Source organism: Ursus maritimus, unplaced genomic scaffold (genome assembly GCF_017311325.1).
Source record: "Ursus maritimus isolate PB19 unplaced genomic scaffold, ASM1731132v1 scaffold_2, whole genome shotgun sequence".
Classification (NCBI taxonomy): domain Eukaryota; kingdom Metazoa; phylum Chordata; class Mammalia; order Carnivora; family Ursidae; genus Ursus; species Ursus maritimus.
The window spans coordinates 7898677-7924358 of NW_024424452.1; the positions used below are offsets into that span (position 1 = coordinate 7898677).

A 25682-nucleotide genomic window follows, 5' to 3' on the forward strand; every position below is an offset into this window, starting at 1 on the left:
CGGGGGGGGGGGGGTTGCCAAGTGGGAGTTTGGGTCGGAAGTGCCCCACGTGATGTCAGAAGTAATTAGCTTTTGTCCTTCTTCACTGGGGGGGGGGAGCATGCGGGATACACGCATCCCTGAGGAGCTCTGATGGCCTCTCAGAGGCGTAAGACCCTTCTTAAGGTGTACGTCTCATTTTTGAGAGAGAAACCCACTATGGGTTTGCTAACAAAGCCCGTAGGCCAGTCCTTGGCACGGTAGATGGGTAGATGGTGACACTAGTGCCCACGCTCTTGTGCCGCCCCTTCCACAACGGACTCTCGATTGGCCATGTAACTGGCTCGGCCGGTGGGACAGGCACAAACTTCATGCAAGCAGAGAGTGAGGGGGAGTAAGATATACAGACGTCTGCAAACTTCTCGACCAGGACCCCCCTTAACAGCTGAAAAAGCGCCGGTGCTCCTGAGCAGACTCGTGGGAAACCCCAAGGCCAGAGTGCACCCAAGGCCAGTGAGCTGTCCCTGTTTGGGGGAGGGCACGGTGGACGGAGGGAGAGTAGGGACCGGGCGCAGAAAGGTGAGCTAGGGCCGGCAGTGTGTCGAGGCCTTAATGGTCTTGGGCTTTTTTCCGGAGGCACTAGGGAGCTGCTAAGAGCACGATGGTTGGCCCTCCACGAGAGGAACATGGACAGGATTAGAAAGACGGGGGAGAAGCTCGATTAGGGGAATCCTGTCCTGAGCAAGAGAGGATGAGGGCCCGACCTGGCGAGGGCAGTGAAGGGAGCAGAATAGGTGGATGTGAAAAACACTGACGGGGAATCCACGGGATCTGGGTGGGGGAGGTGGCGGAAGGGAGGTGAAGGGACAGCCTGAGATGATTGACATTGTGGAGATGTGCGACTCAGGGGTCACAGGAATGACAGGAACTGGCTGGGGGGCAAGCGACGAAGTTGGTGAATTTGCCAGCCTGGGGAAAACACACGGGGGGTGCATGAACTTCTGGGGCTCGGTAGAGAGGGCCCAGTTAGAATGCAGATGTGGGGGGGCGCCTGGGTGGCTCAGCTGTTAAGCGTCTGCCTTTGGCTCTGGTCATGATCCCCGGGTCCTGGGATCGAGCCCCACATCAGGCTCCCTGCTCAGCGGGAAGCCTGCTTCTCCCTCTCCCACTCCCCTTCCTTGTGTTCCCTCTCTTGCTGTCTCTGTCAAATAAAATAAATAAAAAAATGCAGATGTGTGTGGGGGGGCTACATCCCAGGGGACCATCAGTGCAGGGGAGTGGGTAGGATGAAAGAGAATGAACCCAGGCCGCCCACAGTGACTAACTGGTCGTCAGGTCAGCACTGCCAGGGCTGGGACCAAGGTAGGGCCCTTGCCCCCTCCTTCCATCGGACGCCAGGCCTCTCTCTTAGGGCCTCATTTTCCTGTCTCCCACCAGGCCCGTTCCAAGCCAGCCCACGACCCAGTGCCGTGTCTGAGTTGGACACCGCCGAGTCATGCACACCACCGATATGCAACGAAGAGCCCTCGTTCAGAGCCTTTTCTGAAAGCTGTTGAAACTTTCCCCAGAAAAATCTGCCTGAGGAGACCTGGTTGATTTGACACGCAATTTCAAAGGGCTGTCAATTTGTGATGTCCACTCTTAGGTACAGCTAAAGGAACTCTACTCAAGGTCAGCTGTCTCCTTGAGAAAGGTCGAGGGGCAAGAGGGACTTGTTAGCTCAGGCTGGCCCAGGGGTATAGCTCTGTTCCCACAGGTGGGTCTTCGCTTATCCACTCCTTGATGACTCTTGTCAGTAATTATGAGTGCCACACTCTTGAAAGTATTTGCAACCCTTCCTCTCTTTTTTGGATGAGACAGTCCCAAGGTGGTAGAGAGAGAGGGACAGGTGACAGCCTGGGGTCCAAGAACTGAGACGGCCCTGGGGACCACTCCAGCCACCCGTTGCCCGTTGCTTGGCCAGCCACTTTATGTCACCTTCCATCCCCGAACAGTTCATAGTACAAATTTATTTATACATGTATTTATACAGAATACAAACGGTCGGGGACGCCGCCTCCCCCTTAACCAATCAGCGCCCAGACCCAGAAGGTCCTGCCCCAGGAGTCCGAAGGGAGTTCTCAGGAGGCGGGTTCTTGGCAGGCAGAAGGCGGCATGGCCGGGGCGGGAGGCGGGGCCGGAGGCGCGGTCAGAGCTGGGCGTGGCTTCCGGGCACGGGGTGGAGCCGGGGCGTGGCCTGGAACCCGGGGTTCGGGGGACCTCTCTCCTCTGGGGGCAGTGGGAGCGGAATGGGGTCCACAGGCGTCCTACACGTAAGCGTTCTTCCCGTATTTGCCAAAGGTGCTGTCGTCGTCTTCGTCCAAGGCCGCGGAGCTCAGGGGGTCAGCGAGGCCGGGGGACTGCACCGCGGAGGCCCCGTAGGCGAGCCTGGTTCAGAGGGGCCTGGGTCAGTGGAGGGGCGCCCCCACCCCGCTCGCCCCGCCGCCGCCGCGCGCCGTCCTTACCTGGGGGCCGCGTCCGCGTCGGGAGCGCGGCAGCAGCCGGAGCCGAGACAGAGGCCGCCCAGGATGGCGAGCAGGGAGGCGCTCCAGCCCAGGTAGAGGGCGGGGCCCAGCTCGTACCTGGGGACACGAACGGTGCCGGGCAGCGCTAGCTCCGGCTTGGCCGGGTCCCACCCACAGCCCCCCAGGGCGGGGCTCCCACACTCACTTGGTCCCTTGATACAAGGGGTCGAAGAATTCCTGGGTGATGTTGAAGGCGTACCAGGAGATGGCCACCATCCCGCAGAAACCTGGGGAGGGAAGAGGAGGGCCGCGCTCGAGCCCCCGGCCCGGCGCGTGGGGGGGGGGGGAGTGGCGCAAGTCCAAGAGCTAGCTGCACTCCCTCCCTGGCTGCCGACCCTTCCGTCTCCTAGGGTCCCAAGCGGGGCCCCTCTTTCATGTCTAGTCTCCCGCGCTCTGCCCTTGGCCGTGCTTCATCCCCCGCCTGCCCAGTGTCTTGATCACTCGGAATCTGCCCCATCCAAATCCTGCCCCTCCGGGAAAATCCAGCTGCCCCAGCAACGGTCTGGCGCAGCCCGCTCCTTCTGCCTCCCAAAGCCCCCCGAGCCTGTGACAAGCCTTTGCCACTCAGTGCAATGAAGGCCTGAGGCCAGTGAGACCCCTGGGCAACAGGACCAGCCTCGCCCCTCTCTGGGGGCTCCTTCAGTTAGTCACGGAGTCTTCTGAGCCTGTTTCCACGTGGAGAAAAGAGGGCAAGACCCACCCTACCTCACAGGCTTGTTGTGAGGTGATGCGTGCAGGCGTGTTACAGACTGAAGAGATGGCCCGTCGCACGGTGTCGTGACTGTGTGCAGTGGGTTTGCATGTATACCCCTGACTCTGGTCTTCTGCGCCCGGCTGTAAGCTCTGGGGGGGCAGATGCTCACTCACCTTTGGGGTCCCTCTCACACCTGCCTCCTAGGGGGGCCTCAAGAAACATTGCTGACGGACTGATTTGTAGCTGAGGGATCTGGTGAGTATGAGGGAGGCTGGGGGGGGGGGAGAGCTGAGCAGGGAGGGCAGGGGTCAATGCAATGGGGAAAGTGAAACTCGCACGGGGAGCGGCGAGCTGGAGAGGACAGGACACCCCGGTCTGCAGCCACCACTCTCAACTCCCCACCACAGCGCGGGGCACACCCACCACCTTCCCCCAATTACCAGCCAGTATGTATAGGGCCCCCGCAGTGGCCGCCAGCTTGGCCTTCCTGGAGAGCTCCACGTTCCCGATGCTTATGCAGCGCAGCCCCACCATGCCTAGGAAGAGGCCCAGGAAGCCCAGGAAGATGGCGGTGATCATGAGCGCCCGGCAGGCCTGGATGTACCCTGGGGAGGTGGGGCGCGGCCATGGGTCCCTCAGCTGGCCCCTTCCCCCCTCCACGACCGAGCCAGCCCCTTTCAGCCAGGCCCTGCTCAGGTCTCAGCCCACAAAGGCCCGCAAGTCCTCTCCTTCGTCTTCGGGCCCTATTCGGCTGAAGGGGTCGCACGATCTCCTTCCCAGGAGCTCACCTCAGCCCCAACCTCCCCCGCCCCCCCGGCTTCGGTGCGCTTCGTGACAGGCTCTCTCCCTGACACTGCTGACACTTTGACCAGATAACGCTCTGTTCTGGGGGGGGCCGTCCTGTGCATTGTGGGATATGCGGCATCATCCCTGGCCTCTACTCATTAGATGTCAGTAGCAATCCGTTCCACGAGGGACAATCAACAGGTCTAGACACTACCAAATGATCCCTGAGGGACTAAATCACCCCCAGTTGAGAACCACTGGTCTGTTAGGTCCCCACCCTGCTCCGTTGTGAGCTACAGAAATTGCACTCGAGTACTCCAGCCCCTTCTTGGCATCCGCTTCTCTCTAGGTCCCACCTGGTGCCTGGCACAGCACCCCAGTCATCCTGAACTTTCTCCCAAAGTGACCGGCAGGGGGCAGCAGTGGCCTGTGGGTGGCTGGATGAGGGCCATTTCTGACCCGCAAAGTGGGATACCTGGACGCAGGGCCCATCCCGGCACATCTAGCTCATGTGTGTTTGGTGCCTCAGTTTCCCCTTTCTCAAAGCTGAAGGAAACGGCCAGCTTCCTTCCTGGTGCCCCTTCCCCCTTCTGTCTTTGATAGTTGCCAAGCACTCCAAGGACCTTGCTCCCCTTTCCCGGGTGGGGCAGTGTCACTGGTGCTGGAGAGGCTGGGTCCCTGCCAGGAGGATGTGAAGTGGCCTGAGGTTGGCGGGTAGGGAGGAGGGACAAAGTTCTCTTGGAGCACGTTCTCACTCCCAGCCACTCCTTCTGGAGTTCCCACCCTCTCCCCTACCCCGTATCCTCTACACACCCATTCATCCACGCATCTCACCCTGGGACTGCCCGGCCCTGGGTCCCTGGGAGGCCGTGGTAGACAAAGGGGAGATTATTGATGGGCCCTGAGGGAGCGCGGGCTGGGCGTGATTAGATGATAGTCAGGACCTCCCTCGGGACCAGAATCGCCTTGGAAGGACCCGCCAGCCTGGGTTCCAGGCCCCCACCACCTGTGGGGCTCCGGGCAGGTTAACGCTCGTCCTTGTGGCTTCCCAGTGTTGGTACGAGGCCACTAACAGGCTGCACAGCCAGGCTAGCGTAGACAGCGCGAGAGGGACTAGGCGAAGGGCCGAGCAGTGAGTCTGGGACCGGACGACCCGATGCTGGGCGGCGCTGCCCCGCCCTTGGCTGCCAGCATGCTCCTGCCCCTCCGCCAGCAGCTCAACTGGGGCCCTTCTCAGTGCACAGGCTCCCGGCGAAGGCCTCTCCTCAAGCCACGGCATGGTGGGGGGTGGGTGAGGTGGGAATGTTGCGGCTACCGAGCTGGCTGCCTCCAATGTCTCTTCAGGTGACCCAGCATTCTGGGCTTCTGGCCCAGAGGGTGCTCAGCTTTTATAGGAAGTTTTTTTGGGGGCACTTGCCTTGCACACAGGAAGTCCTGGGGAGAGGGATGAAGGCATGAAGCCCCTACTGCTGTCTCAGGAGATTCTGGGAATAGTGGGGGCACAGAGACCCACGCAGATCCCCTAACTTCTCTGAGCGTCTTCGGCATTCCTGGGGGATTTCATGCAGCCCTGTTCCAAGCCCAGTGTGGGCTTTAGTTCTGTCCGCTACCCCGCACCTGCGGCAGGGCACCCGAAAGAGCACGACAACTCCAAGGAGGGCGGGAGCGACGGTGAATAGGGCGCCCGGTCCTCCTCTCTCGGTCTCTGGCACCGGGCCGACTGAAGGGAGGCTCCCCTCGGGATCCCGGGGGGCTACTCATAGGGTGAACAGAAGAAGATGTGACAGCCACCAGGGAGAACCCTCTGGGCCCAAGGAGCTGTAGGCTCCAACGTGCCAAGAACTTCAAAATACACACTGCCCAAGAACACGAGCACATGCGCGCACACACGCCCTACCTGCCCACCTGCTTCCAGCAGACACTGAGCTGCATGGAGACTCCCTTCCAAAGGGCCCTTTAGAACTCGCCTTCCCCCGGGACCGATGCCCCAGCAGCAGCCTGAGCTTCTTACGGGTCTCAACCCCAGGAACCCAAGATGGGGCATCCTCCTCACCCCACAGACCCAGCCCGCCTGCGCCAAAGCAAACGTGCTGAAATTGGTTGTGCGCGTACACATGCTAACACATCGTGCTAGCGTTCTGTGTGCTTTATCCCAACACACGACCATCCCATGAGCCAGTGCTATTAGCACCCTGGTCCCGCAGGTGGGAGCTATGAAGTTCACGTGATCACCTGCCCGGGGCGCAGAGCTGGTAAACCGAGCCCAGCAGGCGGACCCTGGTGCGTGCGTGCGTAACCACCAGGAGTGTCGCATTAGGGCAGGGGGACACGTGGGATGAGGTCTCCACCACAGTTCCAGAAAGGGTGCTGCCCCCAGCACTCCCAGCCCCCCCAGCTTGATCCAGGCCTCCCTTAACAGTCTGGCGCCCAAGGCCCGACCGTCCCCAGGGGTCTGTCCCTCCTCCAGCCTCCCGCCACCCTCTGCCCCGGAGCTCTCCCCATCCCATACCGGAGAGGGCCAGCAAGGACGGAAACTCGCGGCAGTTGTAGACTCCCATGGAGTCGGTGGCACAGCTAAACCAGAGGTTCTCGAAGATGGTGGTGGTGGTGATGACGCTCCCGTACACGGAGGACACCCGCCAGTAGCTGTTTGACAGGGTCACCCCCAGCATCAGCAGCCCCAGGGCTGCCATGAAGAAGCCGAAGGTCTCCACGGCCACCGACATGGTGGGATGCAGGGCCCCGAGGGGCGCCGGGGGCCCCAGAGAAGGAGAGGGGGCTGAGCCCCTGGGGAACCTGAGGGGCTTTGGCTAAGGTGGGGTGCTAAGGCAGGCTGAGGAGAGAGAAGGGGGGCCAGCTGCAGTCTGGGCCTCAGGTCTGTCTCCCGGTTTCTATCCCCGGCCCTCTCTCTGGGTCTCTGCTTCCAGGAAGGTCCAGGCAGAGGAATGAGCCTAGAGCACCGGGCAGCTGTTGACGAAGAGATGGAGGGAATAAAAGAAACGGGCCAAAAGTCCACCCCCTCCCCCAGCCTCTGGGCTCCCCGCCCCAGGAGGGGGGCGGAGAGGACTTGAGGGAGTGACGAGCTAACAAACGGATACGGCCAAGGAGGGGCCCCCATGGGAGGCAGCAGGAGCCAAGGGGAAGCGTCTCTGACTCAGCCTTCATCGGGGGGCCAGAGAATGGAAGAAGAGGGACAAGGAGAGAGGAGATGACTGAGAGACAGAGACAGAGAGCGCCCACAGACAGACCTCTGGTGTGGCGGGATCCGGGGAGCAGAGCCACTCTCCTGGATGTTGGTGAGAACAATTTAAGAGACGCAAAAGACCTAGGGTTTGGGCCACTGAGCCTCCAAGGAAGATTCAGACTGGATAAGGGACCAGGGTATCTGGGAGAAACCCACTGCTCTGGAGTCCGGCCAACCCAGGTCCAAACCAGACCCGGCATTTCCCAGAGCGACTTGGGCTGCAGTCTGAGCCCCTAAGCTTGTTCCTGCTTCTGTGAGCTACCTCTGGCTTCCTCGCCCCATGGGGCGTACTAAGACCTGTGACTCCGGATCAAAAGCTCCCCGCAAGTGTGAATTGCTCCCTCCTTGCTGACCACCCGGGGTCTGGGTACCCCCAGCTGGGGTGAGGCCACCAGTGGGCTGCTTTCCTCCAAACCTCAACTTCCTAAACTTGAATTTCCCCCCCTGTTGGGTTGATCTTTGCCTCTCGGCACCAAGCTTGATCTTGCTGCCAAGGGCCACTGAGGGGGATAAATCACAGGCCCAGAATGTGATCCTGGGGCTAATCAAAGCAGCTCGGTTATCAGAACTGTCACCAGCTCTATTAATTATGACGGATTAGAAACCTCCGGGTCCCCACCCCAAGCCAACGCTGAGCACCTGCTGAGCACCTGTCCCGCTGGTGTGGAAGGTTATCACTTCCTGCCCCTAGGCCACAGCCAGGACAGCTGTGGTCCTCCTCCAAATGCAGCAGGGACGCAGTCCCCAGGGGACAGGGGCACTCACGCAGGACATCACTGAGCCAAGTGTACCCCCCACTGCGCCCCTCCCGGGGCCAGGCTCCCTTGTGCTCCCCGCAGGTGCCTCCTCCCCTATCCCCCCAGGCCAGGCCGTCTGGGCTGTGGAACGAGAGGTATGCAGTGAAGCAAGACAGGCCCATGCTGAGCCTGGCACGGGGCGGGTGTGGGGCAAAGCAGGCTGGGTGGGGACTGGGTCCCGACCTTCCATCTCTGGGGATGTCCTGAGTCTAACTTTTCTCAAGAACTCTGAGGACTCTGTGCCAAATGCCCATTTCTGCCCCGGGGCAGAGGCCCCTCCCTAAGGAGGATGGGGGGGGCACAGGAAGACAAAGGGAGGGAAGGGCGGAGGTTTTAGAGGAAACTGAGTGGGGGGGCCCTGGTGTGGAAAACTCCACGTGCTGAGAGGCAGCTGTGTGGGTCAGAGGAGACAGGAGACATAAATCTGGCCGGTCCCCTCCGCTCTGCCCTTCCCGCCTCCAGTCACTGCTTTCTCCCAGGATTCTCGCACCATGCAAAGGCCCCGTCCCCATCCCTGGTCGGCCTACACAGCCCAAGCACACGGCTCTGGGGGAGGAAGGAAGGGCGTGGGGTCTGGGCAGCTTGGCGGACAAAGGTGAACCCCACACCAGCCACAGGGGGTGGGAGTAGGAAGGTGAGCAGGAAAGGACCCCAAGTGACCCCCCACCTTTGGGCCCAATGGAGCCCGCCCCTTCCTCAACACGGACACAGCCGTTCCCAAGCCAAGGCCCAGTTTTATTTACACTCATCCTGGTGCACATGGTTTGGGGCAACTGGACACGTCTCTGGGGAAAGAAGGCTGAACGCCCAGAGCGCAGTGATGGGGCTTAGAAGAAAGGGACAGCAAGGATGGATGGGTCCCCCCTCTCCGAGTGTCCTGGACAGGCTCCCGCGCAGCCCTGGGCAGAGGCGGACGTGCAGCCTCCTTCAGGATTTGGACTTGGACACAGCAAGTCCGATGAGTCCAGCCAGGCCCGCCACGCCCAGGGCCATGCCTCCGACAATGGCCATGCCCACTAGGCCATCTGGGGAAGGGAAAAGGGAGACTGTCAGGGGCCCAGCCCCCACAGGGACCCTGCCCACCATCTTCTCCCTGCCCGATGCGCCTCAACAGACGTGCCTCTTCCCCTGGAGTTGGGAGGTGAGGGACTCCAAGGGAAGGCTTCTGAGGGATTGAGGAGGAGCTGCCTGCGGGGGGAGGGGGTCATTTAGAGGGAGACCAGACAGCCCAGGCCTGAGGGAAGGAAGAGGACTTAACCAAGAGCCGAGAGGCACCCGGGGATGAGGGGGCCCGGGAGACAGGAGAGTGGGGAGTGGAGGAGGGCGGAGAGGAAGGGTTCACCTTTCTTCATGGCCTTGTCGATGAGCCGTTCCAGTTCCTTGGCCTGGTTGTTCTGGGGCTCTGTCTGCAGCAGCCCCCGCACATACTTTAATGCCTTCTCATATTCCTGCACTCAGGGAAAACACACAACACCCCCCCCAGGACTCTTATCACTCCTGCCCATCAGAGGGGCCTTCCTTCCGTTGGCCCGGGGGCTCCTCCCTCTCCCTCCACCTCCTCCCTCACTCCAGCCCCACCCAATGGAGTAGAGTCCACAAACAACCCCAACTGTGTGGGGGTGATAAGCTGGGGGAGATAACAACCCGAGGCTTGGGGCTGCACCCCAACCTGAGGTCACCTTGCTCCCCACACCCTGGGCAGCTGGATCCTCTCCCTCTCACCTTCCCTTAGCCTGCTCTCACCTTGCACCTCTGTACCCAACACCCCCCCCCCCGCCACCTACGGCCCTCCTCGGCCTCCCTGACGGCCAGGGCTCTCCCCTGGAGGAGAACGAGAGGGCGCCGTGGCCCACCCAAGGCGGGCGGAGGGGGAAGAAGGGAACTCCGCCTTACCTTGAGCCGGTAGTTCCCCACGGCCAGGTAGAAGACATAGTCCCGCTGCTCCTCTTTACTCCCTTTGGGCAGCAGCTCTGCGGAAGGCGGGGGACAGAGTGTGAACACCGCTTCTCTCCTTTCCTACTGCTTGTGTCCCAGAGACCCCTTCCGCTCCCTGACTCCCCATATGACCCTGGGAGAAAGCACCGTCCTGAGCTTCCATTTCGGCTCCGGTCCCTCTTGGCCCCCCAGTCAGACCTCTGGGGCAGCACGGACCCAGGCTGCCAGACACCCGGGTGGTCAACACCCTGGTCTCGACACTGCAGTCACCTCCGGTGCCCCTGAGGAAACCGAGAGGAAAGCAAGGCGCCGGAGAAGCCAAGGACAGCTCTCCTCACTTCTGGCACCTGCTGTGCGTTCTCACTGCTGCCCAGACACGTGTTCAAGTAAGTCTGCAGTCCCTCCCCTTCTAAAAAATCAGCTCGAAACTCATCTTCCATTAGCATCCCCTGAATGATGCAGCCTGATTCTTTCTGAATTCGGTGACTTCCCAGAGGCTTCTGTGCTCAGTTGTACGCTATGCGCTAGAATTTGTGGTTAAGTGGTTTCGCAGGTGTTTGTAAGTCTTCCCAAGCGTCTATTCTGTCTCCTCACCTACAACTGGCAACGCTTAGAGACCCCATCTACGGCTGTGGCCAGCTGTNGGGAAACCTGAAAAATCGGAATGAGCAAATGGGCAAATGTAGCGTGAAGCTATGTGTGTTAGAAAAGTCTCGCCGTCCTTTGCCAGAACGCCGTTTGTGTACGCATGATGACTTGACCAAGAGAAAGGGGTACAGGGGACAGAGAAATTTAAAGGTCAAGCATGGTGGCCTCCGACAAACGGTGACCCATCCAAAACCAACAGGAAATAGGATTCCAATCCAAACAGCGCCACCTGCTCCCAGGTTTGGGGCCTGTCTTCGTACTGCTTCCACACCACCCTCACGAAAGGTTTTCAGCAGCTCTGAATAAGCAGCATGGTGGGAGCAGAGCACAAGGGACTGGGACACACAAGACAGGAGCTTCTAGTCCTCATTCAGCCACTAATCCATTAGCTGTGTGACTTCAGACAAGTCACCCTTCTTGTGGTCAGGCTACCAGATCGCCCGAGTCCTGCGGGGACCGACATGCTCCCACTCTGTCTGGCTAAACAAGGATGAGGTGGTAATGAGCCAAAAGCACACTGGGAGAAGCCAGGCTAAGGGGCAGCCCTTGTCGCAGGTGTTTACAGGAAGATAACTGTGACTATTGTAGGCTCCCGTGTTGAAAAAGGATCCCAGCACTTGAGACGGAGGGAGTGAACGAGGCCAGATCCGGACGGTAGCTGGGAAGGGGAGAGTTGGGGAGCCTAGCACCTCACCCTCCAGCAGTGCGATGCCTTTACGGATGTCATCGTTGTACTTGCTTCGCACCAGGCACCAGGCATACTCAAACTGCGTGCTCTTGGACACGGAGCCTGCTGCCTTCTCAGACTGAAATTTCTTTTCAAACTTCTGCCACAGGAGAGGAGAGGAGTCATTTAGAAATGAAGGGGCGCGCCATTCTCTACCAGGACCTGCGTGTCCAATTTCCAGTTACAACCCGTCTTCCCCAGTCTCTGCCACATTTCCCTCGCGGGTCTTGGCAGCTGGCACGCCAGGTTCTGCTAGCTTCATCCCTGGGACCCAGACCCAGGGATTCTGCTTCTTAGCGACGGGCTGTCTCCTTGGACAGTAACCCCGTCCTCTTCCCTCCCCCTAGTGGTACCGAGCGGAGATGCCACCTGGTGGCGGCTCCAGGCACCGCTCCCGAAGCAGCTGACCCCGAGTGGCTAAACAGTAAACACGCTGTCAGAACTGCTCAACAACAACCCACGCAGTCCCTCGTCGGTGGCTGCTTCCCCCAACCAGCCCCACCCTGTCGGGCCTGGGCCTTTTCTTATCTGCAAATTGGGAATACAAACAGTGTCCACCTCCTAGAGCTACAAAGATTGAGATATGGCCTGCAATGCACTTAGCACCGGCCCGGATGAAACTTCATGGTAGTCGCTATATTCCCCCCTCACTGAAGGAACAGTAAAAAAAAAAAAAAAAAAAAAAAAAAAAAAAGAAAAAAGGCGTCCGTACCCTGACCACCTAACTCCCGCACGCGCCCAGAACCTGTCAGTCTTCTCACGCCAGACCGCAGGCCCCGAGTCTGGGGCGTGGCGGCGCAGAAAACTACAACTCCCATTAGGCTAGGGGACAAAGTAGAACCTCTGGGCAGGGGCCGGACGCTGCAGAGCATGCCGGGAGCCGTAGTTCAGCTTCCCTAGGCAAAACTGGTGCTGGGTAGAGGGTCTGGCCCCAACCAGACTCTCCTCCGGACCCGCCCGTCCGATGTTCCCTTTCCCTCCCTCGAGGCCAGGCCTCACCAGCAGGTCTTCCACAGACACCAGCTCGTTCAGTACGGCCTCCATGGCCGCCGCCCCTGCAATCCTCACACCTAGGTCGCTACTGTGCCACCGTCTCCATGGCCTACTGGCAGAGCTGGAGAGCCACTTCCGTCGTCCGGAGGAAGCGGGCCCCCTCCCCATCGCAGAGCCAATCACCTTACGCAGCTGGCGCCGAGCCCGCCCCTCGCCGCCGGTGGCGCCCCGCCCCTTCCTCCCGCGCCGGCAGCACACACGTTGGGGCACTAATGCGCACGCTCGGAACGGTCCACCTTTCACCATCCAACGTGCGGACCGCTCACAGTACGACTCCAAGTCCCACGTTAGTCCTCGCGAGTGCCCTGCATGTGCCTTCCTCCACCGAGGCTGCCTTAATAGAGTTTGGACCTATGTCTTGGTGGTTAGCCCTTGGACTGAAAAACAGCAGAAAGAGAATGGTGGAGGACCCGGCATGATCTAAAAATTTGGGGGACCAGTCTAAACCTACCTCCCCTCTGGCCCCACCCCCTCGAAGTCTAGGCTATATGACCTTTCGGTGCCTGTAATAAAATCATAACTGGTACTAAGGATTTTAGGGCCTCTGCTGACTTAGAAGAGGATTGACAACTGCGCCTGTTAACCATACACCCAGAGACTGGGGTACATACAAATAGGGCATAATATAGAAATCTTTAAATGGGCATTAAAAGAAAAGCTGTTGCCCCATTACTGGCAGAGAGGGTCCAATCTTTTAATAATTAGATAAAGCATCCTCTGGGCGTGCCTGAGGGGAAAGATCTGCTGTGGGTCATGGGCAGTGAGGAGCAGTCAAAACATCGGAGAGGTAAATGTTCACTCTTCTGGCACCTGTGCTATGCAGTGATGGGACCGGGTAGGTAGTGACTTTCAAATTCTCTTCACCTTGACCCACAGTGCTCCAGTGCACATTACAATGTAAGTTCCATGAGGGCAAAGCCCGGATCTTGTTTATCTTTGCACCCCCAGCACCTGGCCCAAGATTAATGTCCAGTAAATATCTGTTGAATAGACATGAAATAAAGCAAACAATAGTAAAGAGGGCAGTGCAAATACAGGGGATTATCATCCAAAAACCTTCCATGTTGGCAAAGCCTCTTTAATTTTTTAAAAAAATTCTCATAATAGCCTTGTGAGTTAGGTAGGCAAGAGGCAGTCTTCTCTACTTAGCTCCAACAGTTGAAATAACTTTGATATGGGGAGTCTGTTAAAAAATAAAGAGGAGAGGATAGGACGAGTTCCTAAGTACGCTCTAGCTATCTTGAAAGCATTCAGGCCTAAATTTGTAAATTTTTTGCTGGTTTACACTAGAGGACTTTCCTTAAGCAGCAGGATGAACTAGGTAGAAACAAGTCAGGTTAATTTAAAACCTAGAAGGCAAGGCAATCCTGGGAAACCATTTGTTTCAAGTACAGTAGGAAAATTTAAAATGAAAGTAGCACAGTAGGAAAATTAAAAATGAAACCCCGCAGACTACCACCAGTGCTGCTGAAACTGTAATACCGGTTTCACCGTCTTAGTGAGCGGCCAGTATTTTTAATTCACGCTATTTGTCAGTTTGTAATTATACACTTGTGTGATAACTTGATGAATGCCACCCTCTCATACGAGACTGGAAGCTACATGAGAGCAGGTCTGTGTTAGATTGCTCATATTATGTCCCTAGAGCCCAGCTCAGGGCCTACCACCATTACATACTCAATTTGTAAGTGTTGCATTAATAGATATTGCTGTTGCCATTATTCACTTTTTGGCAAGCAGTGAGGGAATATGAGTAAGAGCTAAACGATGTAATATTATCTGACTAGTAATCTATGGAAATAGTCAACAAAAGCAAAAAAAAAAAAAAAAGGGGAAAGCAAGACATGAAGACATTCATTCCTGCATTATCTGTGGAGGTAAACAACAAAAGCGCCAGGGAATGGTTTGATTAAATGATACATCAACATAATGAAATAACAGCCTTAAAGTCAGAGTCATATGGATTCTTTGCATGTGGATGGTAATATTCAAAACAAAACAAAAAAGCAGGCACTTCTCAAATTGGGTCCTGTAAGTGGGCAGAAAGGAGACTGGCATTCTTGGTTGGTGGGACTAAAACCTACAACTGGCACTTGTTAGCACATTCTGGGCCCTGGCCCCTCCCTAGGCTACACCCTTAGTTTCCAGCCTGCCTACAGCAACTTGTTGGTGGGCATCCGGGGAGAAGAGCTCAAGCAACACCCACTAAACACGGTGCCACTATTTGTGTTCTTCTGGTCTTCGGTGATCGCTCACCTCTACCTCCCACTTTCATTTGCTCTCCAATCAGGAAGTCCTATCCACCGCGAACTGACTCATTCATCTAAAACACAAACATGAGTTCAGGGCCTACTGTGTGCCAGGCACTCTTCGGAGTGCTGGGCATGAGAAATGAACTAAACAGACACAGTCCTCCTCTCGTGCAAGTTACATCAATGAAAGAGACAAGCCTGCTAACGAGTAAGTGACTGTCAGGCCACCCCCGTCTCCATTCTGTCACCATACTTCACACATATGTCAGATATTTTTTCCCTCTTCCAAACCCAGCCTGGCTGCCAGTTGTATTTTAAAGGTGCAAATCACAGCTCATATGTCCTGCTTAAAAATACCGTCTGGGCTACGCACAACACCGTTTAAATGTCTTCTCACGCACACGAAGCCCTTCAGGGTCGCCCCGGCTTACCTTCCCAACTTCATCTCCAGGCACCCTCAAGTCCTGCACGGAGAGACGTTTTCCTGGCAGCTGTCTTCCACCCGGAATGCTCTCCGTTCACCAAACACCGGAGCGCCTTAATGGCAGGGGACTGCCAGCCCCCGGGCCGTTACCCCTCCGGGACAGCTTGCTTCGATTCGGCCCCCGCGCCTCCAGCTCCTCCGGGTACAGAGTTTATCACCCAGTCCTGCAGTCCTTGATGTGGACAGGGACTGGGTCTCATTCATCTGTCTGCCAAAGGCCAGGAGTCCAAGCATCGTTTGCGGCGTGAAAGAGTAACGACAGGAGCTGTAAAGATGACTCTAGGACCTGCGGAGACGTCTGCACTTCCGGGTGCCGGTTAAGTTGGCACCCGAGGAAGCGAGGAGTCTGGGGTCTCCTCCCGGGCTGCTCTAGGAAGAGGGCTCGGTAGTCCGGAGGACCCGAGGGAGCCGCCGGCGTGCGGGGGAGGAGAGCGCCGCGTGGGCCTCGCGCGCCGCGTGGGCCTCGCGCAGCAGCCGCCTCCTCGAGGAGGCGGGGCCGAGCGGAAACCGGGGCGGGGCGCGGGGGGGGGGCGGTCGGGGAACTCCGACGGCCAATTAACGGGCTAGGCTCGGAGGGAGAGGCGGGGCGCGGTGCCACTTGGAGGCGGAGCCGAGGCCCGGGAGTCTCCAACCTCATTCCCCACCCCGCCTCTGTAACCCCGGGGTGACAGAAGTGCTCCCTGCTCGCTCTTGCACCAGAGACGCTTTCTGTAAATTAAAAGTTATATGTTGTCCGCTTTAGAGCCTGTCTTGGTACAGAAGTGTGTGATGGGTACACAGAACGTGCACATCAATCACCTGGAATCGTTAAAAATGCAGAGTCCCATTCAGCAGGGCTAGGGTGAAGCCCGAGAAGTTTCATTTCTAAGAAGCTCCCAGAGGATGCTGATGCTGTGCGTTCTCTAAGACCCTTTCAGGAGCAAAGGTGTGAAACAGTGGTTCTCAAAGTGCAGTCCCAGGAGCGGCAGCGTAGGCATCCCCTGGGAATTGTTTGGAAATGCAGATTATTGGACCCCACTCCTACACCTGCTGAATCAGAAAGTCTGCGGGGATCAGGCAGTCCGTGTTTCTACAAGCCCAGTGGATAATTCTGATGCACGCTGGAATTTGGGAACCAGTGGATACTGGAAAAGTCAAACAGCCTCAACTGTGTATAGACTTGTGACCATGGTCAATTTGCCTTAATCTAAACTTCAGCTGAAAAATCAGGATAAAAATACTAATGCCTTCCTAGTGCATCTCTTATAACGAGGAAATGTGAGATGATGAAAGTAAAGACCTTGGCACACCTAATAAGCATTCTATAAAAGTTAAGCTGTCATTACCATTCAAATGGATTGCCAAAGGGCAATTCATTCGAGAAGGGGTAATTCACCTGGCCTGAGGTACTAGGAAAGTCTTCAGGGAAGAAACGTCAGTTGACATTTGAACCAGGATCTCGAAGGATAGGAATGCCAGGTGGAAGGTGAGAAAAGGCATTGTGCGAACAGGGAGCACGCTAGGTAGTCTTAAGAAAGGGCCAGCGCTGGAAGGGAAAGTGTTGTGGGAGGACTAGAGGACAGGTAGCTGCAGAATAAATCATAGAGGGGCACCTGGGTGGCTCAGTCGTTAAGCGTCTGCCTTCAGCTCAGGGCGTGATCCTGGCGTTATGGGATCGAGCCCCACATCGGGCTCTTCCGCTATGAGCCTGCTTCTTCCTCTCCCACTCCCCCTGCTTGTGTTCCCTCTCTCGCTGGCTGTCTCTCTGTCAAATAAAAAATAAAATAAAAAAATCTTTAAAAAAAAAAAGAATAAATCATAGAGACCCTGTGAGCCACGCAGTGATGCTTACACTTCATTTTTCAGGCAGAGGAAATGCCTTTACAAGAAGGGCAGGATCTGCTGTATTTATTAGAACTGGCAAATCTTGCGACTGTAGTGGGGAGGCTGTTCCGAGGGGCAGAGAGACCGGTTTGAAAGAGATGGTGATCGGTCCAGCTAGAATCAGCAAAGATTTAGGCTAAGGCACTGGCCCTGAAAGTAACAGGAAAATACTAGAAGGAGGAAAGGTTTCTCTGATAAAATGGACAGAACTTGGTGACCCAAATGGTTATGGAAGACGAGGGGGTGAGAGGACCCCGTGACTGTATCTAGGTTTCTAGCTTGGTGTAAGGGTGAACCGTTCTCTAAACACGTAGAAGGAAGAACAGGTAGATAGAGATTGTACAAATAGAAACCAGAACCCCAGGGACCAGAAAACCTCTCAGAAGCAGGCAGAAGAAAAGAGACAAGGAGCGTAAGTAGTGGATCGAGGAGCTGCCAAAAGGAAGTCCAGGAAGGCTGGTGTCCTGAGAGCCAAGAGAGATTTCAGTCGATAGCAGTGGACAATTATTTTAAAAAGTTGCAAAGATCTTAAATAGGATGAGGACCGAAAATAGGCCACTAGATTCGACAATGGTTGGTTATTTGTGGTGAGTTTAGAGAGAGTTATTTTACTAGTGCAATAAGGATGGGAAGAGATTTTTTTAAAGGATGAGGCATAGGTAGGGGAGGGGGAGTAAGCATATGGAAAATAACTTTACACTATTTTTCTGGTCCATCAAAGTGGAAAAGACAGGGCGCCAATGGTAGTGACCCCAACAATATTACCTCTCAACGATGGTGATTATCTGTAAAATCATGCATTCGGGGCAATGAATAATTTTATTTATTTGAGGTGCTTCTTGCAAATGACTGAATTGTGGAGAGCAGTGACACAGACAAAGAGGGATCCCCCCCCCAAACAATAGATGTACCTTAAATTAAACTATTAAGGTGTGATTTTCCTGCTTGTCTATTCTGGGAACAACATCACCTTTGCCATTTGCCACTTTGGTTTTAGAATTTGGGAAAGAGAAGAAGAAGGACAAATCACAAAGAGGCAGGAGAATTTTCTGGGTCAGTGAGTTTTCATTCATTTCATTCAGCAATGAATTCAAGCTGCCAAAAAAAAAAACTAGAGCATCTGTCACCCAACCTTATACACTGCCCTCGTCCAGCTCTGAGCTACTGGGTTACTGACTCTAGGAATTCTTTCCGGACTCACTGACCTTCCAGAATGTGGCTGTATACATCACCAAAGATGAACAGAGTTGCTTGGACCAGGGTCAGGGGCCCTTTTTCCAGAATGTCATGCTGAAGAATTATAGGAACATGGGTTTACTGGATAAAGATTCTGCCATATAGACAGAAAGCTTTTGAGGGTTTTTTTTTTTCCTTTTTGGGTTTTGGGTTTTCTTGAGAGAGAGAAAGAGAGCACACCAGCAGGGAGAGGCGCAGGGGGAGAGGGAGAGAGAGAATCTTGGGCGTGGAGCCCAACTCAGGGCTGGATCTCAGAACCCTGAGATCATGACCTGAGCTGAAATCAAGAGTTGGATGCTTAACTGACTGAGCCGCCTGGTGCCCCAGCTTTTGAGTTTTTGTTGTCATTAACATCCATGGCTTTAACAACCACAACTCTTAATTTAGCCATGATTTGCATAAGTTCCATTTTGTTGATGTCAGTTGAGGAGTACACGGAGCATGTACTGGGCTGCAGAGGAAAAGGGGAGGTTGTGAGTGGCCGTCCAAGCCCAACCGAGAAGTTGTCCCAACAACTTTCATTAATTGAGTAGATTTGGAGAGGAGCAAGTCATTTTGCCTAAGGCTCTCCTGACTAATAATCAAGCCAAACAGTGACATATTGACCTTTTAATTTGAGTCCAATGTGAACTATTTATTTTGTGATAGATCTTGTAAATGATTTGTTGTTGTTGTTGTTGTTATGACTTTTTGGCTTTACTGTGTTTTTAGATGTCTTTGTATTTGGTGGCTGCCGTTTGTTTTGGTTTGGTTTTTTACTTTGTTAAAGATTTCAAGCATAGAACTAGAAAAAAAAAAAAGATCCCTAAATATTCAAATGTAGGCAAAACTCAAAAAGATTCCTAAAAGCATAATTAATTCCATGTATCCTATATGAAATACATTTAGTCTAATAAGTTCTTCTTTAAAATATAAATTTAAAGTGGAAATGCACTTAATGAATTGACAGAAAACCCCATGAAATACTCAAAGCTAGGTGAAAGAGAAAAAAAAATGTAAAAACATGGAAATTCTCAAATGAGGAGGGATCATTTTATTTAACAAATGTTGGGGGGAAGCTTCTTGACATTGACCTTGGCAATGATTTTTTGGATATGACACCAAAAGCACAAGCAGCAAAAGCAAAAATAAACAAGTGGTCTGACATCCAACCAAAAGGCTTTTGAGCCACAAAAGAAACAATCAACAAAATGAAAAGGCAATCTATGGAGTGGGAAAAAAAATATTTGCAAATCATGTATCTGAGGAGGGGTTAATCTCCAAAATAGATAAAGAACTCCTATAACTCAGTAGCAAAACCACAAATGATTCGATTTAAAAATGGCCAAGGACCAAATAGACATTTTCCTACAGAAGACATGCAAATGGCCAACAGGTGCATGAAAAGGTGCTCAACATCGCTAATCATCAGGGAAATGCAAATCGAAACCACAATGAGATATCACCTTGCACCTGTTAAAATGGCTATCATTCAAAAGACGAGCGATAACAAGTGCCAGCCAAGATGTGGAGAAAAGGGAGCCCTCGTGCACTGTTGGTGGAATGTAACTTAGTGTAGTGGCCATGGGAAACAGTATGAAAATTCCTCAAAATATTAAAAATAGAACTATCAGATTATCTGGCAACCCCACGTCTGGGTATGTAGCCAAAGGAAATGAAATCACTACCTTGAAGGGATATCTGCAGCCCTATGTTCTTGTAGCATTATTCTCACCAGGCAAGACATGGAAACGACCTAAGTGTCCCTCAGTGGATGACTAGATAAAATGTGATACGTACACACAATGGAATATTAATTATTCAGCCTTAAAAAGAGGGAAATTCTGCCATCTGGGGACAACATGGATGGAACTTGAGGCCATTATGCTAAGTGAAATAAGCAGACAAAGAAAATGCTGGATGATCTCATTTATATGTGGGATCGAAAAAAGCAGAAGTCACAGAAACAGCAGAATGGTGGTTGCCGGGATGGGAGGTGGGGGATATGGGGAGATGTTGGTCAAAGGGTCCAAACTTCCAGGTATAAGATGAAAAAGTTCTGGGAGTCCACTGTAAAGCAAGCGGACCATAGTTCACAACACTGTATGATATGCTCGAAGTTACTCAAAGAGTAAACCTTAAATGTTCTCACCACACACACATGTTGGTAATTATGCGAGGTGATGGACATATGAACTAACCTCACTGTGATCATTTCACAATATATACATATCCTGAATCATCCAGTTGTATACCTTAAGCTTACACAATGGTATGTGTCCATTATATCTCCATAAAGCTGGGGAAAATGGTATAAGGGGGACAAAGAAGACTTTAGGTAACTGATTATAAGTAAATGTATTAACCGATTGATTAAACCATTGGCTATAAATGGCTTTAAGTGAATTATCTTTAGGGAGTTGATTTTAAGCCAATTGGCCTAGAATTACTTAGATTATGTTGCATTTCAGGAGATTTAGTTACTTAAATCGTTGATAGATTGAGAGACATCGACTCATTGACCATTTAATTATGTAAACTGATCAGACGTCACAAACACCAACGCTTTTAGAGTCTATTGGTAATAAGGTTGCATTGAGGGGCGCCTGGGTGGCTCAGTCGGTTAAGCATCTGCCTTCGGCTCAGGTCATGATCTCAGGGTCCTGGGATTGAGCCCTGCATTGGGCTCCCTGCTCAGCGGGGGAGCTTGCTTCTCCTTCTCCTTCTGTCACCCCCCACCCCAGCTCGTGCTTACTCTCTCTCAATTAAATAGATAAAATCTTTAAAAAAAAAAAAAAAAAGGATTGCATTGAGATAACTTTCTAGGCCCAAGATGGAGTCCTTCCTGCCCACGCTGCTCCATGAGCACACCGAAACTTAGATAGCTTCTATGTCCCTGTAAAGGCTCAGAAACCCATGCAGTCAGCCAATCCCCTAACGCCAGGCCAACTCACCCCAAGCCAGGCTGACAATGGCCCGGCCAATCAAATATTTTCTATCTTTCTCTTCCTCATTCTTTAGCCTTTATCTTATCAAAGCTTTCTGCCTTGTGCTCCATTTTGCAGTTTATGTCTTCAAGTGTTAAATAAAGTTTGTAGCACCTCAGTTGTCTGCTTTAATTACTTTTTAATAAATGTTCATCCATCGGGTTGTGGTTAATAAGCGAGGAGCGGCCCAGCTTATGGGGTTCTGGAGGGCACGTGTGCAGCCTCTGTGTTTGGAACTCAAATTTTGGGATAACACACTGTGCAAGCCCAACAAAGCGAGCCTAAGGCCAGGTTGGTCTGTTGAAGTCCGGCATTTGACCTCTGCTCTTTGTGAATTGGTTTTATGCATGCTAATTATACCTAATTTACTGTGAAGTGCTGTCTCTCTCTATCTCTGGATTTCTCCTGGATGACAGTGATTTAATTTTAATACCTTGAGTAATTTCTTCTTTTAAATAAGAAACCTGTCTGGGGGTGGCCGGGTTCCACAGTGTCAGGTGGGCAGAAGCAATCCTTAGTTTCGAGGCCATTTTCTTTCTTTCTTTCTTTCTTTCTTTCTTTCTTTCTTTCTTTCTTTCTTTCTTTCTTTCTTCGACAGAGATAGAGACAGCCAGCGAGAGAGGGAACACAAGCAGGGGGAGTGGGAGAGGAAGAAGCAGGCTCCCAGCGGAGGAGCCTGATGTGGGGCTCGATCCCATAACGCCGGGATCACGCCCTGAGCCGAAGGCAGACGCTTAACCGCTGTGCCACCCAGGCGCCCCTCGAGGCCATTTTCTTTCCCTGACTCTCTGAAATATAAGGACAATTACTTTTTGAAAACATCTGAGTGTGTGGTGTGTGCAATTCACGACGGCTCCATCACCGTCTGGGACATGACTGATTTCTGCAGCAGGCTCTTTTTTGGATCCTCCGCCTGGTTCATCAGTATGTCTTTTCTTTGAAAAATGGCGCCATGTACCTGGACAGCCCACACTGTTTGGGCGAGGAGGAGCCAACCACACTCTGTCTTGGGACTTAACCGTAGTTAGTCTTGGGACAAGCCTCTGCCTGTGGCCGGGAGTGAGGTATATAGAAAATCAGCAACTGCGGGGAGCCCTCGTCCTTCTCCGTGGACAGAGCAACAGAGAAGCAGACAGAGAGCATCTCTATACGAAGAGACAAGAATGAAATGGCTAGACAGAGAAAAGCAGGGACAGGAGAACCTGAGGACCCAAAAAGAAAGATCCTGGCTGTCCTGGTGGGCTGGTGTCTTTTCAGATTCTGTTTAGTCCCTCCTGAAGGCAACTACAATCTTCTGGATTGATTCCTGGAAAAGGTTCATACTCTTTTTTTTTTTTTTTCTTAAGCTAACTCCCGTTGGTTTCTATCATTTGCTACAAACATATAACGTAGGAAGGTAGTGGAGTTTCTTTCTGATCCCCACGGTGGAAAATTACAAAATGAAGCCCAGCCCGGAGCCTGCCCGCTGACTTGGAATGCTCTCAGATAGACCCTGGATACAGAGCTAGCTGGTACCAATCGCAGGTTTGTCACATTTTTGGACAATGGTAAGAATTCCCAGGGTAACCAAATAAGCTCTGTTACGGATTATAGTCATACCACTTTGCTGCAGTTTCAAAACCTTTTTGTTTTGAAGCGTAACATACGCGCCCGAAAGTGCACACAGAAAAATGTACAGCTCAGTGATGTTACAGAACGAACCACTATGTAACCACCACTCAGTTAAGAAATAGGACATTGCCAATCTTCCCCAACCCCCCCCCCTTTCTTGGACCCACTACCAAAATTATAACCCCCTCCTTTTCTAATAGTGGCCAATATCCTGATTTTTATGGCCACATCCCCCCCCCCAATCTAAGCATGCCTCTGTAATGCTGTAGTTTACTTTCGCCTGGGTTTCTTTGAAACCTCTACTTTTCAGTGTCTGGCTTCGCTCACCGAATGTCATGTTTGTAAGGTTCGTCCATGTTGTGTATAACTTCAGTTTGTTCGTTTCTCATTGCTGCAGAGTCTTCCGTTGTGTGGCGATGCCGAAGCAGCTCCACGTTGCACAAGTGCATTTAAGTAGAATGCAAAGGCAGACAAAAGGCATCTCTACTTTAGAAATTATGCTAATGGTCCTTCTTCATGGGGGCAGGTGGAGATTGGAAAGGACAGTGACGGGGCTTCTGGGATGCTGTTCTCTGGTGTGGACGCCTATGTTCAATTGAACTGTGATAAATGAATTCGGTAAAGCTGTAGGATACAAAATTAATATACAGAAATCTGTTGCATTTCCATATGCGAATAATGAAGTAGCAGAAAGGGAAAGTAAGAAAACAATCCTACCAAAAAGAATAAAATACCTAGAAATAAACTTAACCAAGGAGGTGAAAGACCTACGCTCCCAAAACTGTAAAACGTGGATGAAAGAAATTGAAGAAGGCATAAACAAATGGAAAGATATTCCATGCTCATGGATTGGAAGAACCAACATTGTTAAAATGTCCATGTGATCCAAAGCAATCTAGAGATTTAATGCAGTCCGTATCAAAATACAAAGAGCGATTTTTGCACAGAACTAGAATAATACGGACATTTGGATGGGACCACAAAAGACCCCGAATAGTTAAAACAGTCTTGAGAAAGAACAACAAAACTGGAGGTAACACAATGCTAGATTTCAAGATATACCTCAAAGCTGCAGTATCCAAAACAGTATAGTTGTGGCACAAAAATAGACATGTAGGTCAGTGAAATAGAATAGGCAGCCCACACTTACCTGGTCAATTAATCTTTGACAAAGGACGCAAGAATACGCAATGAGGGAAAAACAGTCTCTTCAACAAATGGTGCTGGGAAAACTGGACAGCTACACGCAGAATGAACCTGCATCGCTTTCTTACACCATACACAAAGATAAACTCAAAATGGAATAAAGACCTACATGTGAGACCTGAAGCCATAAAATTCCTAGAAGAAAACAGAAGCAGTAATTTCTTTGACATTGGCTGCAGAAACATTTTTCTAGAGATGTCTCTCCAGGCAAGGGAAGCAAAAGCAAAAATCAGCTATTGAGACTAAACCAAAACAAAAAGCTGTTACACAGGGAAGAAAATCATCAACAAAGGGCAAGTAACCTGCTGAATGGGAGAAGATATTTGCAAATGATATATCCATAATGGGTTAATACCCAACATATATAAAGAACTCATACAACTCAACACCAATGAAACAATCCGATTAAAATGGACAGAGGACCTGAATAGACATTTTTCTTTTCTTTTTTTTTTTTTTTAAGATTTTATTTATTTATTCGACAGAGATAGAGACAGCCAGCGAGAGAGAGGGAACACAAGCAGGGGGAGTGGGAGAGGAAGAAGCAGGCTCATAGCAGAAGAGCCTGATGTGGGGCTCGATCCCAGATCGCCGAGATCACGCTCTGAGCCGAAGGCAGACGCTCAACCACTGTGCCACCCAGGCGCCCCTTGAATAGACATTTTTCTAAAGAAGACACACCCGTGGCTAACATACATGAAAAGATACTTGACATCACTCATCATTAGGGTAATGCAAATCAAAACCATGAGCTATCACATGACACCTGTCAGAATGGCTAGAATAAAAAATTCAAGAAATGCAAGTGTCGGGGAGGATGTGGAGAAAAAGGAACCCTCGTGCACTGTTGGTGGGAATGCACACCAGTGCAACCACTGTGGAAAACAGTATGGAGGTTCCTCAGAAAATTAAAAATAGAGATACCATATGATCCAGTAATTCCACTACTATTGACCCAAAGAAATTGAAACACTAATTCAAAAAGATAGATGCATCCCTATGTTTATTGCAGCATTATTTACGATAGCCAAGATATGGAAACAGCCCAAGTGTCCATCAATAGATGAATGGATAAAGAAGATGTCTTATATACACATGATGGAATATTAATCATAGAAAAGAATGAGATCTTGCCGTTTGCAACAACATGGATGGGCGTGAAGGGCATGATGCTAAGTGAAATAAGTCCAAGAAAGACAAATACCATATGATTTCGTTCACATGTGGAATTTAAAAAACAAAACAAACAAAGACTCTTAAATACAGAGAACAATCTGGTGGTTGCCAGAGGAGAGGTGGGTGGGATGATGGGTGAGATAAAGGGGATTAGGAAGTACAAACTCCCAGTTACAAAAACAAATAAGCCACAGAGGCTAAGAGGAAATGGAATCACTGGGGCGCCTGGGTGGCTCAGTCGTTAGGCGTCTGCCTTCGGCTCAGAGCGTGATCCCGGAGTTTTGGGATCGAGCCCTGCATCGGGCTCCTCCGCTGGGAGCCTGCTTCTTCCTCTTCCGCTCCCCGTGCTTGTGTTCCCTCTCTTGCTAGCTGTCTCTCTCTGTCAAATAAATAAATAAAATCTTAAAAAAAAAAAAAGGACTGTGGAATCACTATATTGTACACCTGAAACTAATGTAACA

General features: G+C 52.2%; 2 protein-coding genes across 3 annotated transcripts; both read right to left on the minus strand.

Moving 5' to 3' along the window:
- Positions 1–1968: 1968 nt before the first annotated feature.
- On the minus strand, positions 1969–8012 carry CLDN15 (claudin 15). 2 transcript variants are annotated; one of them, XM_040634890.1, is made up of 5 exons: positions 6533–8012; positions 3678–3773; positions 2689–2770; positions 2484–2600; positions 1969–2406 (listed from the first exon to the last, which is right to left on the minus strand). In XM_040634890.1, exons 1-5 carry the CDS (start codon positions 6747–6749, stop codon positions 2286–2288), a joined length of 633 nt encoding a protein of 210 aa, XP_040490824.1. In that variant the 5' UTR covers positions 6750–8012; the 3' UTR covers positions 1969–2285. The 2 variants fall into 2 exon arrangements, with proteins under 2 accessions (XP_040490824.1, XP_040490823.1); XM_040634889.1 differs by having other exon boundaries at positions 3678–3842; positions 6533–7999.
- Positions 8013–8778: 766 nt separating this feature from the next.
- FIS1 (fission, mitochondrial 1) lies at positions 8779–12532 on the minus strand. The gene is made up of 5 exons (XM_008698522.2): positions 12374–12532; positions 11342–11474; positions 9958–10034; positions 9407–9512; positions 8779–9089 (listed from the first exon to the last, which is right to left on the minus strand). The coding sequence occupies exons 1-5, from the start codon at positions 12416–12418 to the stop codon at positions 8992–8994; spliced, it is 459 nt and encodes a 152-aa protein (XP_008696744.2). The 5' UTR covers positions 12419–12532; the 3' UTR covers positions 8779–8991.
- Between the last annotated feature and the right edge of the window lie 13150 nt (positions 12533–25682).